This window comes from Megascapheus bottae, chromosome 6, assembly GCF_031878675.1.
Source record: "Megascapheus bottae isolate mThoBot1 chromosome 6, mThoBot2.hap1, whole genome shotgun sequence".
Classification (NCBI taxonomy): domain Eukaryota; kingdom Metazoa; phylum Chordata; class Mammalia; order Rodentia; family Geomyidae; genus Megascapheus; species Megascapheus bottae.
The window spans coordinates 40,061,911-40,086,145 of NC_143514.1; the positions used below are offsets into that span (position 1 = coordinate 40,061,911).

Here is a 24,235-nt window from a genome sequence, read left to right on the forward strand (position 1 = left end):
ATGTCTTGGCTCCTTACTCTGAGCTGGCAGATGAGGGGTTAGAGTGGTGGGTGGAGGGTTCCTTGTAACCAAGTCTCCAGAGTAACTTCATGAATATACATTAAGGCCTTGTGGTCCTTGTAAGGTTTGGTTGTATATTACTCCTGGCATTGAAAATAATCCCTGCCTATTAAGGGGCACCAATTAAGTCAAGTCATAGAAGTATAAATTGCTGAACACTAGCAAATGACATTGCATTTTGATAGATTCACTTTATTTTTATATTTTTTAGTTATTATTATTTTGCTATTAAGTAGTTACACACCCTTGTTTTTCCTCATCTCAACACTCCCCTCAATTCATAGTTCAATTGTTAGATTCACTTTATAGTTCTGATTTTAAATTTCAAAGGAATCTCATTGCTTGAGAATTCTACTCATTCATTTTCTACTCAATCCTCCATCATTTTAACTTGCTATACAACTAAAGTCAGAGAGAATTGCACCAAAATTTGTGACACTTTTGCCTGTGTGGTTTTTTTCCCCATTTTTTAAATAGTGGCTCTTAATCTACCAATCCAAATTACTTGCCACAGCCCAGAAGATCTAGAATATCTGGTTCCTGGCCAATGGCTGTGCTTTCTGAAACTCACAGCTCACTCTACTCCAGCTATCCTGACCTTCTTCCTCAAATATACTATTCACAAGCCGTTGAACATTATGTTCCTCTGCCTGGAAAAGTCCTTTTCCTTCTGAGCTGTCTAATTGATATAAAAAGTCACCTCCCTAGGGAGATCTTTTCTCTTTTCCAATCTCAATCCTCCTTCACCTTCTATTATTTTCTTTTGCTGCATCCTTTTTAATATCCTGCAAAGGATAGGAAGGGGTAGATCACTTATTTTCTTAATTTAATCTATCTCTTCCTTTTGATGAAGAAAAAAGAGGAGCCTTTCTATTTTATGTATTATGGCATAACATTCCCTGGAATCTACATGAATATTTTCTCAATAAATGATAAATCATGAATATTATGCACATACAGACACAAACACAGATGCACACACACACAATAAACATTTATGAAAGAGTTAAATTAAAGAAGAGCTTTGGCCAAACTAACTTAAAAAGCTGGACCATGACAAATTATTCCCCTAAAAACTGAAGCCAAATCAGGATGATGAAATGTCTCATGACTGACCTGATCCTTTCCTGCTGTTTTTACAGATTATAAACCTCTTTTGAACTCCTTGCCCTTGCCAGGTCTAACTTGAGCTCCCTGTCCTTGGTGGAATTCTTCCCCATACTTCTAGCATACAGGTGCTCTTCATTCCTAGAAATCCAGGGCACTCAATTAATGATTATATTTTATTTTATTCATTTGTTACAAGCCAAGTACTTGTTTAGGAAATAGAAGCAAACATAAAAATATTTATAAGCATTTCAGTATCTTTTGGATTAGTTATGTTAGGCCTTTTGTAATCACAAAATTTATTAATTTTCATACTAATCCAATTTTCTTTTTTATCATTACTTCTTTTTATCTTTTGTTTGTTTTAGGCTGACAGATACTGAGGCTTAAACTAAGGGTGTGAACTTTGTTTCTTTAGCTTTTTCACTTAAACTTGGTGCTTTACCACTTGAGCCACAGCTCTATATCCAGCTTTTTAGTAGTTAATCAAAGACAAGAATCTCACGGACTGCCTTGTCTGTGCCGGCTTCAAATTCAGAGCCTTCGATCTCAATCTTCTTGACTAATGAGGAATATAGGCATGAGCCATCAGTGCCTGGCCTTTATTTACCTTTATTTAACACATCTTTCTATGAAACATACTATGTTATCTGGGTCTTGGTGTTTTATGACAGTAATCCTGGTTATTCAGGAGGCTGAAATCTGAGTGTCATGGTTCAAAGCCAGCCCTGGCAAAAAGTCCATGAGACTTATCACCAATTAACCACCATAAAAATCCAGAAGCAAAGCAGTTGCTCAAGTGGTAGAGTGCTAGCATCGAGCTCAAAAGCTCAGGGATAGTAACCAAGCCCTGAGGTCAAGACCCAAGGTTGCAAAACAAAAATAAATAGTAACAACAAAAAAGTACTAGATTTTAGTCTAGGAACTATAGAAATACATTCATTTAATGCTAATAATAAACCTGAGATACGGGCAGTATTGTTATCCTCATTTGGTAGTTTGTGAAACTGATGCCAAATGAGACACAGTTTTTGTTATTGCTTTACTTTATTTATGTATTTATTTATGCAGAATCACAGGGCTGATAAATATCAGGCCAGAATTTGGATGTCAGCAAGGAAGCTCCATTGTCTTTAGGCTCAACCACCATTGGCCTCATCTCTCAGCTACTATGAAGTAGGTATGATTACTATTGTTTCATCAAGAGAAATCAGGACTCAAGATAACTTTACACCTTTATGTGTATCAAATGTTTATAGAATGCCTAGTAACTCTTAAGCAAGTTTCTGAGATATACAGTGTGCTTAAATGGATACCATCCTAGATGAATTTACAATCCATAGGCAATGGAAGATTCAGTCTTACAAGTTACTGATACCAAAGCTTGTGGTCTTTCTATTACCCTTGATAATAAAGGTAAATCAAATCGTTTGGGTTCAGAATTGAAGGTAACTTGCCAGTTGGAAAGAGAGAGACAGCTCTGAAAGTCTTCATAGAGGGAAAAAAACCCCACATACTTATCAGACATTTTTGTTAAAGCTAAATGCTTCACATTTGAATACTACCCTTCATTGCATGGGGTATGGTCTCTTTGGGGATGAGACTGATATAATGTTCTCTCCGTGCTTAGAATCTGGTTACACAGGTGGTCACTGTCTAGGAAGGCTACTTTGAAGATGTTCTGACTGGCTACATTTAAGATTTCTTTAAGCTACTTAACCTTGAATACTTAATTACAAAAGCAGACATAACACCAGCTTTTCCTTGATCTTTGGGAACAGTAACTCAAAGACTACATGTCCTAAAAACCAGGGGAATTTAGAATCCTGTGTACCTTTTGGGCAAAGTTGTGCTGATTTCCACATTCAATATTGTCCTTGCTAAGGAGACTCGTAGTTCCATCTTCCTGTGACCAAGCCCTCCCTCAGAACAAGGAGTCCTGACCCTCTGACCACAAAGTGTTCATGTTTATGTTGCCAAAATAGGCAAATTGTGAATTCTCACATTTCTTTTTTTTGTACCAATGCAATGAGAAACACTAGTGCCTTGCCTGAGGATACGATGAAACCCAAAGTCAAATGTATACAGAGCAAACACTGCTGTTTGCTGCGCTGTCTTATTTGTTTGAGGAAATGTGGATTTATTAATAATAGTTTCACAATGTGGCAAGTACTTCAGTACCACAGCCTATCACTCATAGAAAGCAATGTAGAAAAAAAACCCATTAAGTCACCTAAGTTCTGTCTGCCAAGACTGCAGGCAATGTTTCTGAGTTTTCAGGGATTTTTTTTTGGCTTATATCTTTCATACTTTTATTAGCACCAGTTACTTGGATAAGGTCATTTTGACCTCAGATTTACACCCTCTGTCCTTCTCATCTCCAAATTTTCTTCCTAAATTAATCTCAACAAGCTTTATTGTTTTATTGTCATACATGTCAATAAATCATTTTGGCTACATTTTTCCTCCTTTTCCTCTTCTCCATTTGCATCCTCATTCCACAAGTTCTCTTTTCCCAGACAAGACCTGTTTTATGCTCCTGTCCCCCACCCCCGCTGCCTGTTTTTTTTCTCTCTCTCTTCTCTCCCCCCTCTCTCCTATCATATATAAATAATATTTTGGTCAGATTGACTCCCGCTTATTTACTCTCACTTTTTCTATCCCTGCAACTCTTTATGATTCCACAGCTTTCACTGAGTTCCATTTTGCTCTTTATGTATTATAGAACATAGCGTTTGCATTTTAGCCATCCTTTAAAATTAAAGGTGATGTGCAAAGTATGATTTTCACCTGTGATTCATAATTACTAATAACGGGTATCATGATTAGAAAATGTAAAACAAAATTTCAACTCAGAACCCTGTACAGGCCCTTCCTCCAAATTTCCTCAGGGAGAAAAATGGGCTAGGAGGCTTTAATGACCAGAGTACATGGGATCCTTTGTAGAGACTTGTGTGCTAAGGATGTGGGGAACTAACCTTATTTACTGGGTATTTATTTATTTAATCTTCTGGCTGGGTTGGACTGTCAGATTTGGGTTTATATCCTGCATTACAAAGTTTATGATAGGAAAGTGTGTCAGCTGTTTGCCAAAAGAAAGGAAGAACTCTGTTCTTTTTCTTCTCTTGTTAACAGAAGAAGAGTGAGAGTGAGGTAGAGGAAAAGCATAATACTTCCCTGACTCATCTGCTATGACTTCTCTTCGTTCTCTCAAGAGTGTCCTGGACAGATTCCTGGTACTTCCAGCCTGGATTCTTCTTAGGACTTTTTTACTCAATCACTTTGGCTAACTTCAGCCCAGATCAGAATCAGCAAAGCTTTATTTTCTGACAGCTTATTATATATGCTTGTTCTATATGTATTGATTTAATTTTCATAGCCACTTTGTCTCATAGGGAGCATGTAGTATGGACAGTACTCAAGGATATAAGCTCAGCCTCAAGCACGGAGTTTTGAATCTTGACTCCACTACTTCTCAGACAAGATTTTGAAAAAGTTGATATCATCACCTAGAAGGTAGACATTTAACCATACCTACTTGAGAATTGGTTTTGGTGTTTTAATGATTATACTGAGGCTGATTTTGTATACCACTTGTTTAATTTTTTTAAGTACTCAGAGTCTGCTCACAGATTTGTGACAAGTGTAAAACCGTCACTGCAAAGCAGTTTAATTCCATTTCTCTCACCCTACTTTTACCTCTCCTGTACCTTTATTGTCAATGTCCCTCCTTGCTTTAGTTCATGAAGTAAGCACTTTGATTTTTTTGCTCTGCCTTTCCATGTTAGTTCATATAAATAGGACCATATAACAACATAGCATCCCACATCTGATTTCTTTCACTAGGCACAATTTTGGGGTCCTATGTTGCTTTTTATTGCCAAGTAATGATTTATTGTGTGGGTATGACACCTTGGACAGATGATTTATTTGTGACTGTGTTTAAGACTTGGTATGCATTTATTTTCAGTTGTTTTGTGTGGATATTTAAGAGAGCAATTGGTAGGCTATATGAAAAAAATACATTTAATCTTTTCAATACTCCTAGACTTGTTTTGAGACTTAGTCATTATTAGGAAATGGCCTAACAGAACCCTACTCAGAGGACAACTACCAATAAAAGTGTTATGGTCATTGCTGCTATTATATTGGGGGAGGGGGCTGCCTTACTTATGATACGGATGAAGAACTAAGACTAAGAAATAATTGCAAACATATTCAAGATCAGATAGCTCAGTGGTGACAAAATTGGATCCATCCATCTCTCTCATGTTTTTTGACTCCATCTGGTACTGTCTTTTATCACAGTAGCCGAGGTTATATTAACCATCCCAGATCTGGGAATCTACTACCCTACTAGAAAAATATCTATGGCACCTTACTGGATCTAAAAGAAACCTCATTGTGTGTGCTGGTATGGAAAATCCTATCTTCCTCCTCAATCTTTCATATCAATCCTTCCACATCTCTCCCATCTTCCCTTTCTACAAAGAAGCCTCAGGAGAAATTTCATTCCAATGACATTTCCCAGTTTTTGGCCTCTATCTTTGTTTCAGATGGTGTACATTCTTAAACCATATTTTTACTTTGTCATAAGGCAGTGCTCAGAGTCCATTGGGCCTAGTCAAAATTAATCTGTCTTCTTATGCCCTTGCTTGCAAATGGGTGCTTATTGAATGTGCTACTTGAGAGCCAACATGACAGCTATGTATAGGAAATTTTAATTTTTAATATTTGGTAAAACCCAATTTTTAAACTTCCCAGGTATTGCCTAGTAGTGTTATTTGTACCTAAGCTAGGATCCTGCTTTGAACATCCTGCCTTCCTGTATGCTTTGAGAAAACTTTATTTTTGATCCTGGCAAATTCTTATCATGATGTATTACACATCAGTTTTAATTTGTCCCGCAAGACTGTGAGCTCCTCCAGGGAAGAAACTTCCTTACTCATTCCTGTATCTTCTCTTACCAAGCACCCTGGCTGATTCATGACGTGGTGAGGACTCACCAGGTACTTTCAGAATGAATGAATTTGTGAACAAGAATGTAAGCAAATGAGACAATGTGCCTCCTTCGCTTCCTCATCTTTCTCTGTGACACATAAAGAACTTATCAAAATTAGGTGACATTCTCTTGTCTGACCTTAAATTTCTAAGGCATTTTCACTTTTAAGATTCTGATCTTCCTATTAGTTGCTACTTTCTCTGGGATAAGCTACCTGATTAAGGGTTACATATGGGTTAATTTCATTGCCATTCCTTGACTCTTTATAAATAAGGGATATAAATATTGAGAAGGAAGCAGAAAAAAAGAAAGACAAGAAAAAGAAGGAGAAGGAGAAGGAGAAGGAGAAGGAGGAGGAGGAGAAGAAGAAGAAGAAGAAGAAGAAGAAGAAGAAGAAGAAGAAGAAGAAGAAGAAGAAGAAGAGGAGGAGGAGGAGGAGGAGGAGGAGGAGGAGGAAGAAGAAGAGGAGGAGGAGGAAAAAGAGGAGGAGGAGGAAGAGGAGGAAGAGGAGGAAGGAAAGAAGGAAAGAATAGGAAGAAGAAAAGGCAGAGGACAATTGGGGAGTCACAAAGGAGAAGGGGAGAAGAAAAATATTTATATAAATTCAAAATATGTTTTGTTTTCCCCCAAGTCAGCTATAAAATGTTTGAGATTTTACCAAGGCTCAATAAGACAGCTATACACATAGTAGAAGCTTTTTAAACAGCTGTTGAATAATTGGATTCAACAAGTGCTGATTAAATGTAAATGATCAAGATCCAAAAATATCAACCAGAGGAGCAGATAAAAATACACATCTGTAGCAGTACCAACATAGTGGAGCAAAAACAAAAGGAAGAAACTGAAGTGTTTAGAAGATATAAGGGATAATTACCTTAAGAAGTGGTAAAGCTGGGATCTAATGAAAGGCACTCTGGCGTTCCCTATGCAAATACTTTTAAAGTTGTGTAAAGTTAATTTTGTGTTTCCTAATATTCACAATACTCAGTGTATACCTGCAATTGAATTGTGACAGTTACAAGGCTAAGAGGGATTGACAAAAGACTTTGTTAAGGAGGAAAGGAAGACCAGGCTTTGGAATCAGACTAAGGTCTGGGGGTGGGGCTTCAACTCCAGATTCTTCGATTACTAGTATAGGGGCTATTTCTTCTCCTGCAAAGAAGTTTCCACTCATACATTAACATACAACTATTTGGGGCCAGGGGCCATTTTAGAAGTTTGAAGATGTTATATGACTGGATTCTGGATTCTGAATTCAAAGACTCAAAGATGACTAAGTTTGGGAAGGTAAAAGGATGAATCTCCCTGTCTCATACCTGTCTGATTGGTACTGGCACTAAACATTTAAATCTCTTGAGTTCCAGCTCAGTGATCTTTCATTTAAGTCATATAGTTTCACTGGAGGTAACACGTTGAACAAAGCAAATTGTATAAAACAGGACTTTCCACAGCTGCTCTAAAACTGGATAGATATCTCCTTGTGTTGAAGCAAAAGGCACGCCTTAGGTTTCACTATAGATCTGAAACATGACTCTCCTTGTGATATCAGAGATTGGGAATATCTATCCAGTAACAAATAACACTCTGCTATGTCCTAAAAACTTTACCTTACCTCCATTGCCTGCCAAGATGGCCTACCCCAAGCCTCTCATTCCTTCAGTGCAGGCACTTTTCCTGGAAATGAAGACATAGTCTCTACTTGAAACATCTCTGTAGTTTTAGAATCTGAAGAAAGAATAGCTCAGAATAGTTCTGAATGTTGTTCAGAAGATGCTAAGAGACTAGAAGAGCAGATATAAACTTCAGAACAGGCAACATATACCATTAAGACAAGTGTGTATGTTAACTGAAGCACTCATACCTGATTACATTAGGGTCAGAGCCAAGTATATAGAGATGGGAGCCAGAAGGGTGAGACTTGGGCTGGCTTTCTTTTTTACTAACTACTTTACTGAGACATAGTTCCACTGGGTTAAAAAAAGAGAGATCATAATATTGACTTTGTAAGAGCCAATATTCTTGAAGATGACACATGGCTTTTTTTCTTTTTTTATTTATTGAGTGTCCAATAACACTGTGCATAAAAGCTCATGCTGATGCCTCCTTCCCATACCTGGTGTTTGAATCAAAGCATGATGGCTAGGTCTTGGCAAACAAATGAAACAGGAGGAGGACAGGACCAAATGGATGTATCAAACTACAGTTCTGTTTTACAACCACAAAGCTGGGAGAAGTTTCAGAGTTGCCTGGGGAGTTTTCCTCCATATTCCCTTCTTCTTCCCCCTTTTCCCCCATGTGGAAGCTTGAAGTGTATAGTATTAAGCCATCCCACAAATATACAGAAAGTAGAAGCATAATCCAGTGATGAGGTATCCAAACAAATGTTTATGCCCCCCCTGCTGCTTCCCCTTCCACAAAAAAAAGGTTTAAAGAAAAAGAAGTTAGTGAGATGTTAAAATCTTAAGCCTCTAAAAATAGTCAATGTAGTGATCTGTTAAGAACAATTCTTTATGGAAAGGTAGATGGGAAATAGAGGAGAGCTGTCTATTGAAAGAACACATATAGACCTGTCTTCACTGTCAGCTGAAGAAGACACCATATTAGCACCTGTCCTAAGGTACATGCGCTGGGATGAGATTTGATTGCTAGTCCACCCACTTTCAGCTTTCCCTGGGATCAGTCTTTTGTACCTGAGCTACAACCAATCTGATTTTTCCTCCATCTAAGCTCAATAGGTCTAAGAAAGTTCAGGCTAGACACAAGCTCAGCTGCCACATGCCAAAAGCTGGAAAGAGAGTTGGATGGTAGGGTAACCTGGCAACAATATGCTGTGCAAAGGGCTGGAGGTGTTGTCAGTGACAGAAATAGAAGACTTGGAGGGCCAGGGCAAATTGGGCAATTGAGATATTCTCACTTGAGAAGGAAGAAATCTCAAGGATGACCTGATGAATTTGATATTCAAATTTCCAAATGATGTTTTAAACATCAATCTGTGAATATTTTAAGGTACATAAAGACTTTCAACAATCCCTTCTCTCACCTAAGATATTGGTTGAGGGCTCCAGGCAGTAGACACAAATAGATTGGCCTAGTTGGATGGCCCCATCCCCAGATTTCTTCTTTTCTCACCACAGTAATAGGAATGGTGAGGAGAACGGGGATGGCCTGTGGTGTCACACCTTGGGTACCACCAACCATTCAATGCACTTCTGATCTTTCTAATTACTTTTTTTTTGCCAGTCCTGGGTTTGAACTCAGGGCCTGAGCATTGTCCTTGGACTTTCTCAAGGCTAGAGCTCTGCCACTTGAGCCTCAGCACCACTTCTGGCTTTTTTTTTTCTATGTATGTGGTACCAAGGAATTGAACCCGGGTCCTCATGCATGCTAGGCAAGCACTTTAACCACTAGGCCAAACTCCCGGCCCCTCTAATTACTTTTTAGTTTCCAAAACAACTCTGTTGAGCTAAGAAGATCTATTATCTTCTGTTTGGAAACAAAGCCTAGGTCAGAAAGGTTTTTATTTTCTTAGATATTATACATTCTATGTATAGCAAAATGAGGCATAATTCTAGCGACCCTTAAAACCGATTTTTTCTCTCTTTTTTTTGTTTAATGGTTGGTTTCTTGATCCCTGTAACAATTAGCCTGATGTGTGAACTTGAGAAAGTTACTACATCATAAGCATGAATCAAAGTATTGCCCTGTTAATCTCATATTGTTACAGTAGCTGACTTTGTTACCTGGCATATTGTGTATATGTTTATTTATTTGAAATAGGAAAGGGAAGGGGGAAAATAAGATGATTGGGAAGGGATGGGGGAGGGAAATGGGGACAAAAACATGGGAAGGGGATCAATATGTGAGAAGTAATGCATGTACTATCAGGCAAATGTAACTATAAACCCTTTATACATTACAATAAAAGAGGAAGAAAAAAGATATGTTGCATGTATGGCTGGCATCTAAATTGGGAAATGTCAATAAAGGTGAGGGTCTTGACTATAGTGCCTTCACTTTCCTGCTCCTTATCCCTTATTTCAAGATGCAACCAATTTAAGAGTTTGAATCTTATTTACAAGGATGTCTACCCCTATGGCTAGGCCATAACTGAAGGCTGTGGCTGACGATGTGAATGATGTAGGCATACACAGAATATGTCTAGTCCAATCCAGTGTGATTGAATGTGAAATTCTTGTCAATTATTGTTGAGATTATTCTGAATCAACTGTAGGAAGCTTTCCAGAGCAAGATTAAGAAGTCCATATGGAAGGTGGTTAGGAAAGAGGAGCATGAATAGAGGAGTAAATCCATAAAAGACCTAGAATGGTTTCTGCTGAGTGAGGATAGACTGGCAGTGAGAGAGGAAGGCAGTATTGGAAAACCAGGTCAGTGGGAACAGGGACCCATTGTGTTGATGAAAAAAAAAATCATGGACAGAGCCCTTAATTTTTCCTAAGAGAAAGAAAAGTAATAAATCACTTCTGAGACCCCTATATATGTGTGTGTTTGTGTGTGTGTGTGTGTGCATCCCCCTTCCCCCACACTGCCACACATGCTGCAGAGCTGTAGCACTTGGCATACTATAGGACCCACTCACTGTCAACAAAAGTGCTCTGTGGAGTTGCAGGGAGAAGTAAAGGCACCCCTGGCCTGGTATGCCTACAAATCATTGAGCTTACAAACACTGTGTGCAAAGCTCCTACCTGTATGTATGCCCTGCACATATGCTGCTATGACTTTACTTGCCAGCTTAGAACCATTGTTCCTTTGAGACCTTACTGGCAATGCAGGGATGCAAAGGCAATGACTGAGATATGTTTTGGTAGGAGATGGCTCTAATGGGCCTGTCCTTCCCAATTATGAAGAACTCAGAGCTTTGGGCTTATCCTTTGCCTTCCAGAGAACCACTCACATGGCCTGAGAAAAAAACAAACTGACAAAAAAATAAGCCCTTTCATAAAGCTCAGTTTTCTGTTTGTGCAGATGACAATCCAGATTGGTCTTACAGATTTTGAAACACATTTTTTTTGCCCATGGACATTGTTTCAGACACTTCAGAACTGGGGCAGCTGGGCAGTTGCAAAGCCATCGAGTACTCTGTCCAGAGAAGCAAACTCCTTCTTATCAAGTATCTATACCGGATTCAAGAAACCCCCTTTTCCATGAGCAGGATAGAAATTCTTCTTATTTTTACTATTCACTTGTAATTTGTTGATCTATCTCTCTTTTCTTATTCATTTTTCCTTTAATAAAATTCCCCTGAAGCATCTATCCTCTGTCACATCTTAGGCTTACAGGCTAATATTGTAAATAGTCAAGAATCTATAACACATTTGAAGTGATTAGTATGTATTAAGAGTTCTTTGTGTACTACCTACTGTTCTAAATGTTTTATATACAACTAGCTGATTTTCAATTCCATGTGGAAGGCTCTATTATTATTTCCAACATACAGATGTGGAAACCAAGGTCCAAAGCTATTGAATAATTCATCTGCATTAGACTTACATATATGTAGTCTTGATCTTGTGTCTGACTATGTGCATATGCACCTGCACACATGAGGTTTAGTGTCTCATGTACTCACTAACTTTCTTTCTTACATGGTGCTCTACTACTGGAGACATACCTTCAATCTGGTATTTATCTGATTAACCAAAGCTGGAGTTTTGGAAAGCTTTCTGCCCAGGCTGGCTTTGAACTATGAATCACCAGGTGTCAATCACCTAAGTAGCTATGATTACAGACTTTGGGTGCTGGTCAGAGCTTGCCTTCTTAATCAAAACCTGGATGGAAAGGGAGGAATCTGGCTAGTATTATATAAAAAAAATTCAGGTAATGATAGTGCATACAGTCATAGACTTCCAGATTGAAGCTCAAGTTGAAGTTAATTCTTGCCAAGCTTATTTCTCAAAATCTTTTCACAGCTCCCAACTACATTTGCAATAAAATTCACACATCTTCTGTGACCTTGGCATGTTCTTCTTCATCTGTCCTCTCTTTGGCCTCCGTCCTTATCGCTGCACTGGGTGGAAGAACTCTGGAGTGTCCCTTCGTGTTAGGTCCCATCCAGTCACCCCATATCCTCCTCAGTAGTGAAGCCTCAAGTTCAATGCACTTATTTACAGAGACTTTCTTCAGCTCCTAAACTACATTAGTGCCCATAATATCAGATGATAGTAACAGCTAGAACAAACATTAAATATTACTTAGTTAAATGGAAGACTAAATGATTTACATATCACAACTCATTTAAACGTTACCATAGCCCTGATGGTAAGTCCTTCCATTATTTGTATTTTTCTGATGAGAAAGTAAGCAAAAACAACACCACTCTGTTCTCACCATGATCAAAAGTACAACCATGCATTTATTCTTGCAGTGTTTCTTATACTATATTTTCTATGAGATTAGATTCTAATTACATTTCCTTTAACATTGTATGTTCAGAAACTAACATAGTACCTTGTATACAGGAAGCATTTAACAAATGCTTTTTGTACAAATAAATAGAGAAACAATAGCTTCCTAAGAATTTAAGATGTGCTTTCTTGCTACTTGGAATAAAACAGATGAGAGGAAACACTTAGAAGAGAGTTATCTCTAGGTAAATATGGTCAACATATGTTATGTGTTTGCATGAAAATATGGTGACAAAACTTGTTAACAGTATGTTTTTGTGAAGGGTGGGGCATAGTGATGTATGCCTTCCTAGCTCCACTGTAGGCATAAGTGGAAGTATTGCACGTAATGATGGTTCTGGGCAAAACTGTACAACCCTATGTAAAAAGGGGATGGAGGTATATCTCAAGTAGTAGAGCATGAAAAAGGGATGGAGATATAGCTCAAGTAGTATAGCACCTGCCTCACAGGCACAGGGCCTTGAGTACAAATTCCAGTACTGCTTTCTTACAAACAGAAAGACAGCAACAACCTAAGAAGGAAAACAAACAAAAGAACAAAAACAAATAACAGAGAAAGGCTTCTCCTAGGTAGTAATTTAAAGTTAGTGATAATCCTGTAATCTTGTTTGCTCTCCCATTGTGACATTCTTACCATTTTTTCCATTCTTACCTTTTCAGTGGCTATGATATTCAAGGTTTGCAATAGACTATGGGCAGGGAGAAGGTGGTTGAGACACTAGAGAAAAGAGCATAGTTTTCAAGAATTATAGATTCAGGCTTCAGTTTTAGTATCACCACTGGCTGATGATATTGCTAGCTCTGGATTCTCTCTGAAGTCTCTCTTTTCCAATCTGTGAAGTAGAAACTGTCACATTTCCCACAACAATAATGGACACACAGAAGTCTATGTACAGAATTTCAGGCATACAACACAGCTGGAATAACTACTAAGGCCTTTCCCTACCAGCTGTTCCAGGTAGGCATGCAGTGCATTACAAATTGCCTGGTTTATCATTCTAGTGGTATGAACCTAATTAGGCCCTGAAGATAGAAGGCCCAAAGTCCAACGGGTGACAGAGAAATCCTACAGAATTCATTTTGCTGCCTCTACAAATCCTATGAGCTTGTTGATCACCATACCCTCCCCCTCCCCACCCCCAACTCACTTTGTGAACACAGCCAAGGTGGAGGTAGGAAAATAACAAAAATTCTGAGGGTCATTTTTGGTCCTTATCGACAGCTCAGACTGGGAGGAAGTCAAGACAATAAAGGAAGAGTCAGTGAGTTCTGTTGCCTGTTCTCATTTCAAAGGGACAGTCCCTGCTTTGTTTCTCTTCTCTTGGGTAAAAGACTGTTCCCTGAAATGCTCCTGGCTTCTGAGAACAGCTCTGGTAGGCCAGTCCATAATGTGCTGGCAAGGGGTTGGCGAGAAGCAGAATGCACCCTGCCCCCAGACTATTCTGTGTCTTGCTGAAAGGGGCAGAAAAAGAAACTTAGATGCTCCCCTTTTCTCTCTCTTTTTTTCTCCAAGCATACTTCCAGATTCCTTCTTTTCTAGGCGCATCCTATATCCTATCTATAGAGAGAAGAGGGTGAGATGAGTATGAGCTACTTTCTCCTATCAGCTGTGACTGGGAGGGGGTGGGGGAGGTGGGAGAGAGCATGTTAAAGGGATGGAAATACTCCTGGTTACTGGGCCTAACAGTAGGATTTTTGCTTTTATTATTTTTATTTTTTTACAAAGGGTAGCTCTTCATCAGCTTCTATTTATAGTCCCTGCTGAGCTGCCTGGGCTGAAATACCTGTCAGTTCTGGGGGCTGGATTTAAATGAAACTTCTATGAGCTGAACAATGGTATTTATGCAATCTTACAACATGACAGCCTGGTAGACTTCAGAAGAGAAAGCTCTCTGTTCACTAAATTATCAGAATCCTACATCATTTCACATTCTTTTTATTTTGCTACTATGAAAAATGACCATAGTATTTTCTCAGGTCTACTCTCCCTTCTGTCCTCTCAGGTTTCCAGCTCTGCATATATTGCTAACTAACCAGATTTCAATGGCTATAGAAGGAAAACATTTTACCAGAAAAACAAACAAAGAGCAAAAGAGAAGTTGTGGCTCTGGTCATAGAGTGCCAGCCTTGAGTGAAAAAGCCAAGTGAGAGTGTGAGGCTCTGAGTTCAAGTTCCAGTACTGGCTAAAAATCAAACCAAACCAAACCAAATCACAACAACAAATACTTCAAAGAAATTATATAGTACTTTCCTTTCATTTATGAAGGATATATTTTAAGACTTTTCCAGTGAATGCCTGAAACCACAAATCATCCTGAACCTTATGTGTGTATATATATGAATCTCTATTTAATACATTTTTCTATTCTACATTTACAAATTGACAAATTAGGGACAGCAAGAGGTTAATGACAGCCAAGAGCTAAATAGTCGCTGTGTTCAATAGAACAAGGGTTTCTTGAACATAAGTACTGTTATATTATTGCGTTTGATCTGAGAGCTGAGCTCTCCCTCGGAGCAAACGGGCAAGTGAATGAAATGGTATGATGTGCAAAACACAGGAATAATTCCCCTTGTGGGCCCAGCAGGATGGTGCAGGATTTCATCATGTGACTGAGAGGAGTATGTGAGTTGAACGTCATGATTATTTTCTTTCTGGAGTTTTTCAAATTTATGTTTTCAAACCATAGCTGACTGAGGATAACGGAAACCATAAAAAGCAAAACTGCACATGTGTATGGGTAGAACTATATTACGAGGAAAGGGAAGTACAACAGAGTCCTCTAGAAAGACCTCATCAGGAGCTTTTTGTTTTGCTTTCCTACTGAAATAAAACAAGGCCTGGGTTTTTAACTTCATTATTCTATATTGGTGCTATTCTTCCCTAGGGCTTGAACTTAGGGCCTAGGCACTGTTCTGGATCTTCCTTTTGCTCAAGGCTAACACTCTACAACTTGAGCCACAGCTCCATTTCTGGGTTTTTCTGTTTATGTGGCACCGAGGAATCGAACCCAGGGCTTCATGCATGCTAGGCAAGCTTTCTATCCCAGCCCTCTATATTAGTGCTATATGAGACATGTTCACCTGGAATTAATAGCATCAGTCCTAGCACTTCCTGAGTATTTTATCTATGTGAGGGTATTTAATTTTAATAACTAACATATCAGGCATCATTTCCCATCCCAGTTTCTAAGATGAAAAAAGTAAGACACAGAGATGTTAAGTCATTTGTCTCAAGAGCACATAGAGTCAGAGCTGGTGTTTGAAAGAGGCATTCTAGCTCACTCACAGACACTTTACATTGCTTTAAAAAAAACTTTAATCTTATACCATACTTTATGGAAATTCTCAGACTCAGAAAACTGAGTCTCAGGTTTAATTTGTCTCAGAGATCAAACCAGATCCCAACTCAATTCAATTCATTATGTTACTTAAGAACCTACTTTACGCAAGGCACTAGGCCTAGTACTAACAGAAAAAAATCTCTATCATGTGATAAACTAGACAGATTCAGTCATCTTGTTTTATTCCATTGCTTTGAGCATTGATAGTTCTTGCTGTACAGATAGAATTCTCTACAAGTACCTTCACAGTTGCATGCCGTCAAGTTTAACCAGGGCATTGTGGTATGAGAACTAGTATAGATATGTTTAGGCAAGCCTGAACAGAGACAAATATGAGCCTTAGTTCCTTAAACACTTGTGGATTCAGGTATAGGCATTCTTCCACTTTGGCTTGTCCATGCCATCAACATTTATTGGGCACCTATTATGTTCTATGCTATAAAGTTGGGGCTATGAAAAAGAGAACTAATATTTGAACTTGGTACACTCTTGGTTTAGAAAGAAAGAAGAACATGTATTACTCTGAAGATGTTAGAAAGACTGAGACTTGAAGAATCAGTGAAGGACTTTTCAGATAGGAAGAGATGAGCCAACTTTCAAAGCACCTACTATGTCCCAAGCCCTTGACTGAGACTATACATTTATTGTCATTTTAACTATAGAATCCAAGAAGTAGAACACCTAAAGTTCCCATGCAAGAAACTGAATCATGGGAATGATGTTTTTGAGAAAGAATAACTCAGGGAGAGGAAAATGCTTGTAAAAAATCAGAAGGCAGAAAACCCTGGCATTGTCAGTAGTACTTTCAATGCACTAGCCATTAGCTGTGTATTAGTCTAGATAAAGGGTATCAGAATGAGGCAGATGAAGGTAGAGAAGGAGAAGTGCTTAAGGATAATTATGTTTTTTTAAAAGAAGTTTTCATCCTAGCTTAGAGGTCAAGGTAAGGCAAGACCAGTTCATAAGCATAACTTGGTTCAGAACAGTAGTACTACAATCAGAATGGAGGCTTAACTGGAGTGAGAGAAAAACAGCAGAATAATCCAAGTGGGAGATCATCATAATAGTTTTGGTACAGGATGACAAAACTCTTAACTACAAAAGGGCAGTGTACATAAAAACCAAGGATAGTCTAGAAAAAAGACAAAAGAATTATCTGTTAGTGCTGAGAGATAAGAGTGAACCATAGGCCAGGAGTTTGGCCTAGTGGTAGAGTGCTTGCCTAACATGCACAAAGACCAGGGTTCAATTCCTAGGTACCACATATATAGAAAAAAAGCCAGAAGTGGTGCTGAGGCTCAAGTGGTAGAGCTCTAGCCTTGAGAAAGTCCAAGGACAGTGCTCAGGTCCTGCGCTCAAACCCAGGACTGGCAAAAAAAAAAAAAAAAAAAAAAGAATGAACGATAACATCACCCCTCATGGACAGTAGGGAAAGAGTGATAAATATGCGTTTCCAGGTGACATAAAAGGATTTCCCAAATATTCAGATGTGTGGCATTTCAATATATACTAGGTGATAAGAAGCACCTTCTTTGGGTGGTGTGGGAGCAAGTCCAGGATATGGAGGGAAAGGAAGGGATGGAAGTGAGAAGTGAATTCTGTAGGCTCTAAGGCAGACGTTGATAGCCAGCTTTGAAGAAATCTGCAAAAGCTTTGAGCCTGGGATGTGAAAGAGTCCAGGTGTTTGAAGAATCTTGGCTCTGCTTCCTAAGGCTGCCCAGGTAAATAGATAGAGCTGTCAAAAGTACCCTGAAGGAGGCTGCTGTTTCCTGAAGGGCTTTCTCAGACATGCCTGGGGAGCTGCATGACCAGGCTTGAGGCAGGCAGCAGCTGGGGTTTGGGAGGACAAGCGCACGTGGACAGCCTCTTGCAGGAGCACAGCAGATGAGGCAGCCAAGAGAAATGAAGCTTCCCTCAACCCCCAGCTCTTCCTCCACCCTGTGCTAGGGAGTCATCTTGCCACAGCACAGTATGAGACTGGCTGCACATAAAGGCTGATTCAAAGACCAGGGGCTGAAACTCAAAGCTATGCAGAGGTGGTAGAAAACCAAACTTCTCTGTCTCTCTCTGTCTCTCTGTCTCTCTGTCTCTCTATCTCTCTGTCTCTCTCTCTGTCTCTGTCTCTCTGTGTGTGTGTGTGTGTGTGTGTGTGTGTGTGTGTGTGTGTGTGTGTAGAGGAAATTGTTTACTCAGGCAACTAGATAGCAAACACAACCTTACTAGCAAATGATAGTGATTTGCCTAGGTAATTTATTCCACCAAATAAACATCAAGATGAACTGTATAGAGCAAAAGGTAAGACTCATTTTATTTATTTATTTTCAAAATAAGACACCTCCCTTCCTGGTCTCATTTTCAGGAGATGCCTTTCAGTCAGGCAACACTATCTGGATGTCTTTGAGTCCACTGTCACTTGAAGAGAAAGAAAAGCAGGAACTAAATGCAAAGGAAAGAAAGACACTGTTTGGAGATAGATCTGCCACAGTATAAACTTTCCCCTTTCTCTGGCTTACAGCTACAGTAAAACCTGATGGTTGTCTTTGTGAAAAAAAAAAAAAAAAAGGAAAAAAAAAACACAAAAAACTGTGTCTGTATCTAGGTCCCTGGCAGCGATTTGCCTCTGGGAGGGCCAGCAATCTATTTAATGACTCCATTGACGTCAATAGCATAACTGAAATACTTACTAACATGCATGATTCCAACTTTCTAGAGGGGGGTGGAGGATGGTGTTTCTCAGCAGAACAAAAACATGAAGTGGATTCTGGGTGGAATGAACTCAGCCCTTCAGACAGCTAGTGAGAGATGAGATGGTATGGGTCTCATTGCTTCCGTTTATGCAAAAAAGGAAAAAAGATTCATGCCAAATTTAGAAATTAATTTTGAAGTAATGAATCTAGCCATTAATGAGAAAGGTATTCTTTTGGGGAGTATTTTGCTCAAGGGCAACATTATAACTATTTGCACTTCAGCTGACTTGTTAATGATTTTGTAAATAACCATGCTTGATTTTAGGCATCTATGAAATGATTGAAAATCAATATAAATGAGCTCAGTGTTGATGCTATAGGGTAAATTTTTATAAGAAGAAGACTACTCTGGATCAAATTAAGGATCATAAAATGATCTCAGAACTACTAGAACTTTTCCAATGTGTTTTTTCTCTATTGTTTACTATGCAGGTTGCTTAAACACACAAGGTGGGAAATTAAGCCAAGAATTATTGAAAAATTACCCAATAATTCAGGTGACACAGTGTCCAAAATTCTGAGTGAAACATGGTGTACTATTTCTAGTTTTTTTTTTTTCTTTTCTCTTTTCTTTTCTTTTCCTTCCCTCTTCTCCCCTCTCTCTCTTTCTTTCTTTCTTTCTTTTTGCCTCTCTCTCTATTTTTGTAACTGCCTTTTATCCTTCCTTTATTGTGAATGGTCACAGCCTTTGATAAGAATTGATTTATTCCTATTTGCCCATAAATATTGTAATCCTGCCTGCAAGTTTTTGCTTAATGTAGAAACCAAGCAAAAGTTTTGCTTGTGCTGGGCTTCATTTCCAGTCATCTGACACTGATCAGCTTTCAGGCCATCACTGCTGTGCTCAGGCACATAATGGTCTCCTTCTCATCATAAGCCCCTGGAGCTCTGGCCAAGAAAGAGACTTTCTGCATTGCTTAGAATCACAGATTATTCAGAGCCCTTGGTGGACACCTTGAAGACAATCTGCATCTAGCATACCGTCTGAAGTTCAAAAGGCCAGGGTTAGCATGGGAGAAATCTGAGTGGAGAAAGAGGCTTCTTAGGAAAAGGCCTCTTCATCTCCTTGAGTCATCCTCCTCCAGAAAGGCCTACAGTATACACTAGAACTGGATCCCCTGGAACACTGGAAAATCTTCATTAAGCCTATTTCTCACTTAGGCCAGCCCATTTCAGATTTTACTGGAAAACTCTATACAGCCTCATCCCAATTCTCCAAATAGAGTCTTGACATGTATTTGAAGTGACCGATGTTGAAAACCACCATTAATCAAGGCTGCGCCTACCCAGGCTGAGAGAGACTTTGTGTCTGCAGCAGTCTGGCTGTCTCAAGGCAATGCTCTTAGTTATCTCGCTGAGGAGGCTTGTTCTCATTTGTGATGATCTGCAGACTCCTGGGTTGCAGTCTTCATAATATTTAATGTGCTGCAAGTGGTAATGTTTATCGGCAAATTTGAGAGCCAAAATGTGAGTATGGAGTATTGCACCTCATAGGTCACTTTACCTGTGCAAATAATATAGCACGATGTTTTTTTAAAATCATGTTATATTTATAAAATGACTCAGAAATGACGGTAAAGCAGTGGTCACATGATAATTCATCTTCTTGGAAGATTCTTGAGTACTTATAATTACTAAGGAAATGTATGCAAGAGCAAAAGATAGATGGGTTGGAAAAGTGGAAGAATGGATGACACAATCACTTCTGTGCACACACATACACATGCTGAGTTAAAAACAAATTTATCTGGCCAGGAGCGTGGCCTAGTGGTAGAGTGTTTGCCTAGCATTCATGAAGTTCTGGGTTCCATTCCTCAGTACCACATACACAGCAAAAGCTGCAAGTGGTTCTGTGGCTCAAGTGGTAGAACACTAGGCTTGAGAAAGCCCAAGGACAGTGCCCAAGTCCTGAGGTCAAGCCTCTGGACTGGCAAAAAAATTATGAAAAAAGCAAACTGTGATATAGATTGAAAGCTCATTGAGAAAACATTACAGCAGGGCACTGTGGCTTATGCCTGTCCTCCTAGCTACTCAGGAGCTGATATCAGAGGATGGCGGTTCAAAAACAGCCCAAGCACTAAAGACTATGCGACTCTTATCTCCAATTAACCACCAGAAAACGGGAAGTGGCACTGTGGCGCAAGGGGTAGGGCGGTAGAACTCAGTGACAGTGCTCAGGCCCAGAGTTCAAGTTCCACAAAGTTCTCCTTTACTTTACCCTGGCTTTCCTACTCATGGGTCAAAATTCTAATATCTTAGATTTAATTTATTCAAAATACGTATAAACTTATTAATCCTATGTAAGCAGTTTATGCAATATGTTCCAACGCTCTTTTCATTTCAATGCAACAACTGGCTTTTTCATTGGTGCTATTGGTATTTGAACTTGAGTCTTCCCGCTTACTTTGCAAGTACTGTACTGCTGAGCTGTGCCTCAAGCCTTTTATTTCACTGTTATTTTTGTTTGTTTGTTTTGTTTTGTTTTTGAAATAGGGGCTTATTTCCTGTCCTGGTGTGAACATGAATCATGATCTGTCTGCTTTAGGCTTTCCATCATAGGCTTTCCACAACAGGCACATGCTACTGCATCCAGTGGACTTTCCTGACCTAGCTGGCCTGGAACCTCAACTACTCAACTAATCTTGGACTCCCATGTAGGTTAGGATAAAAGGTGCATGTCACCAGCTATAGGTTGTCTCAAATTTTTCTTTCCCATCTGGCTTTGAACTTTGATCTTTGGCTTATAGGCATGACCTACCACCATCTGGCTAATAATTGATTTTTATTATTAAAGAAAAAGACAACTGAATACTTTTCATAGCCATAAAGATAAAAACATTCACTTATGGTTAAACTGCAATTTTATGAGCATTTGCCTGCAGATAAAGTCCAAATAAGTAATTCTCCTGGTAAATCCAATATTTTTTTTTGTGTTCCTACTATATGGAAATAATTGGAGAGACATACCAGCTGGAAATCATACCATATTCTAGAATCAAACTGTTTCCTTAGCACAAAAAAGGAGCATTTATGCCAAAATGGAGAGAAATTTCTTTTGAATCAGGATAGTTACGAATTGATTTAACAGTGGAAAGAAAGGTATTTCAGACAGAGGTCTATAATTTCCATTGTTTCAGGCAATGGCTAAATTGTAAGAATAAATTTATCAGTTTAATATTGGTTTCTGACAAGTAGTTTTAAAAATGAATTTTATTTCCTTTGTTCTATAGACAAAGAAGTAAGAACAGAGAAGGAAAAGAAAGGAAAGGTGATAAAAGAACAGGAGGAAGAGTGTGGGAAAAGGAGAAAGAGTTATCTTTTAAGATTCAATTTTGTCTTAAATTTGCTTTTATACGAGAGTGCAGTTATTTGAGTCAGTCAGGATTTGCTAACCAACTACATTGTTGCTAAATCTGTATAAATTCTTGTAAATATTATTTTGTACCTTGTATCTTAGATTTCATTTTGAAATGAATGTGTTCAACTTCAGTACTTATATAGTAAATGAAAGCTTGATCACATTATCACGAAAAAGGTTGTGTTTTATGCAGTACTCTGGCTCTCTATTCTGTTTGCTCTAAGCCATTTATTTTTCATGTGCCTTTAAAGTTTCTATTTAAACACACGTCTTTGTCATATGCCGATAAATATTAAAATAACAGGAAAAATCTGCCTGACTTATTTAAGCTGATAATAAGAACAAAACACGGGATGTGTGGCTCCTCCTTCCTTTTCTGACTGTGGTTAACCGTTAAGGAGATTTTGAAACCCCTAATTACGTAATAATCAGTACCACGACAGTCTCTTCCCAATGAAAAACCAGAATTTTTGTAGTTTGCCACAAAGACAGACAAAAACAAATTGCCTAAGTATGATCATTTCTTCACTCCATTGTTTAAGAAAAACGAACAAAAGAAACTCTAGTTGGCCATCTGTAGTTACTATGCCAATAATCACAAAATGATCTCTCTAACAGCCTCTTAGCTAAGGATTTAATTTGTAAATCCACAGATATCAAATACATTATTTTAAAATTTGTCAGTATTTTTTCCAATAAGTATAAAAAAAACTTAGTGAATTTGGCAAACCGAACGACCAGCTGTGGTACCTCTCTTGTAGGCCATCAAGATAAAATAGAAAAGTTTCAAAACCTTCTCCTTTGATCTCCAAGCATGCAAAACCAGTAATATGGTAAGCCAATCTACTTATTTTTATAAAATTTCTAAAGGAAACAGTACATTGAGCACACTGGGTTTTTGAAGTCTATAGATAGAGTATTATTTACTTCTTATTTCATATCATACAGCTCTGGAGTAAACTCACCTTTATTTAATGTCTTTCTTTCATTTTGATTCCTGTTTCCGGTCTTTACTTATACAAACATTTTTAAAGCATATACTATAAATACTTCAGAAGCCAATGTGCCAATGAAATCCACTGCCTTTATTCCCTTCTTTTAGAAGTTAGGTTTTTATAGCACTTCTCTGACACTTAGGGTCAGAATATGAACAGAACACAGCATCCAAGTATGGAAGATCATAAGAATAAAGGGATGAGAGCAGCTCTTCTGGGAATAGAAATGGTGTGGATAATGTTGGTTTCAGGTGGTTTAGGTATGAGTTCATGTTAATTGTTTCCCTTGTTGTTCTGCGGAAGCCCACACTCTAAGAATGGGTCAGGTTCATGGGGAAAACTTCCATTTGGATTTCCTTTTAAAGTCATCTACTTAGTTATATTTTAAGCAAAAAGAACAGGGCTTGAACACAGTTCTATGGTTTTCCTTCAAGATGGCCCTTCCTTTCACTTTCAGCAGCTCTCAATCCTACAGGAAAAGTAGATCCACTTTTCTGAAAGATGAGAGGTAAGGTTCTTTCACACACACACACACACACACACACACACACACACACACACACACACACACACACCTGAAGGAACAAAGTTGGATGACTTCCAAGAAAAATGATTAGTACCTTGGAAAGAACCTTTGGTTTCACACCTGGCAAGGATATCCATTCAAGTGGGAACTGGAGGTGACGCTAAGAGGAAAACCACTAACAGGCCCTTGAGGGCTTTGGGACCAAGGTGTACACCTTGAGGGTCTTTGAGGTTTAGCTTTCCTGGAGTTCACTGGAACCAGGAAGCTGAAGTCAGGTGATACTCTCAACAGAGTTCTGCCTCCTGCTCCAGATCAGCCCCATCAGTACCACACATCCATTGTATTCTCAAATTATTCAACATTGCTTGTCATTTGTCCTCTCAAAGGAACCAAGCGAAGCTTAAAACCCCTTGAAAAAAAAAAGCCACCAAAGGAATGTTGCCTTATTTGGCCTTCCGTAGTGAATAAGTGGCACCTGTGCGGTTGGAAACACTGGAAAAGATCTCAGGGCATGGCCTACCTTGCAGGTTGACTTTGGAGACAGAAGGCTGACTAGCGGCTGGGGACCTCCTGTGGGGAAAGAGGAAAAGAAGTCCTGAGTTGGTGCATGAATGCCTCCCACCCCTAGAATCCCTGAGGAGTTTTCCAGGTCATAGTGAGCAATTAAGTGACAT

The 24,235-nt window shown here is 38.8% G+C and overlaps 1 protein-coding gene across 3 annotated transcripts in view; it reads right to left on the minus strand.

Moving 5' to 3' along the window:
* Nucleotides 1-24,235, minus strand: part of Pde4b (phosphodiesterase 4B) — a 495,117-nt gene that overhangs the window by 82,015 nt on the left and 388,867 nt on the right. For 2 of the 3 annotated variants that reach the window (XM_090334674.1, XM_090334675.1), the window contains one exon: nt 24,082-24,131. In XM_090334674.1, the coding sequence (XP_090190800.1) occupies nt 24,082-24,131 (50 nt within the window). Of the gene's footprint in view, nt 1-24,081; nt 24,132-24,235 lie in introns of those variants that run through there. The other variant, XM_090334672.1, reaches the window with a different exon arrangement.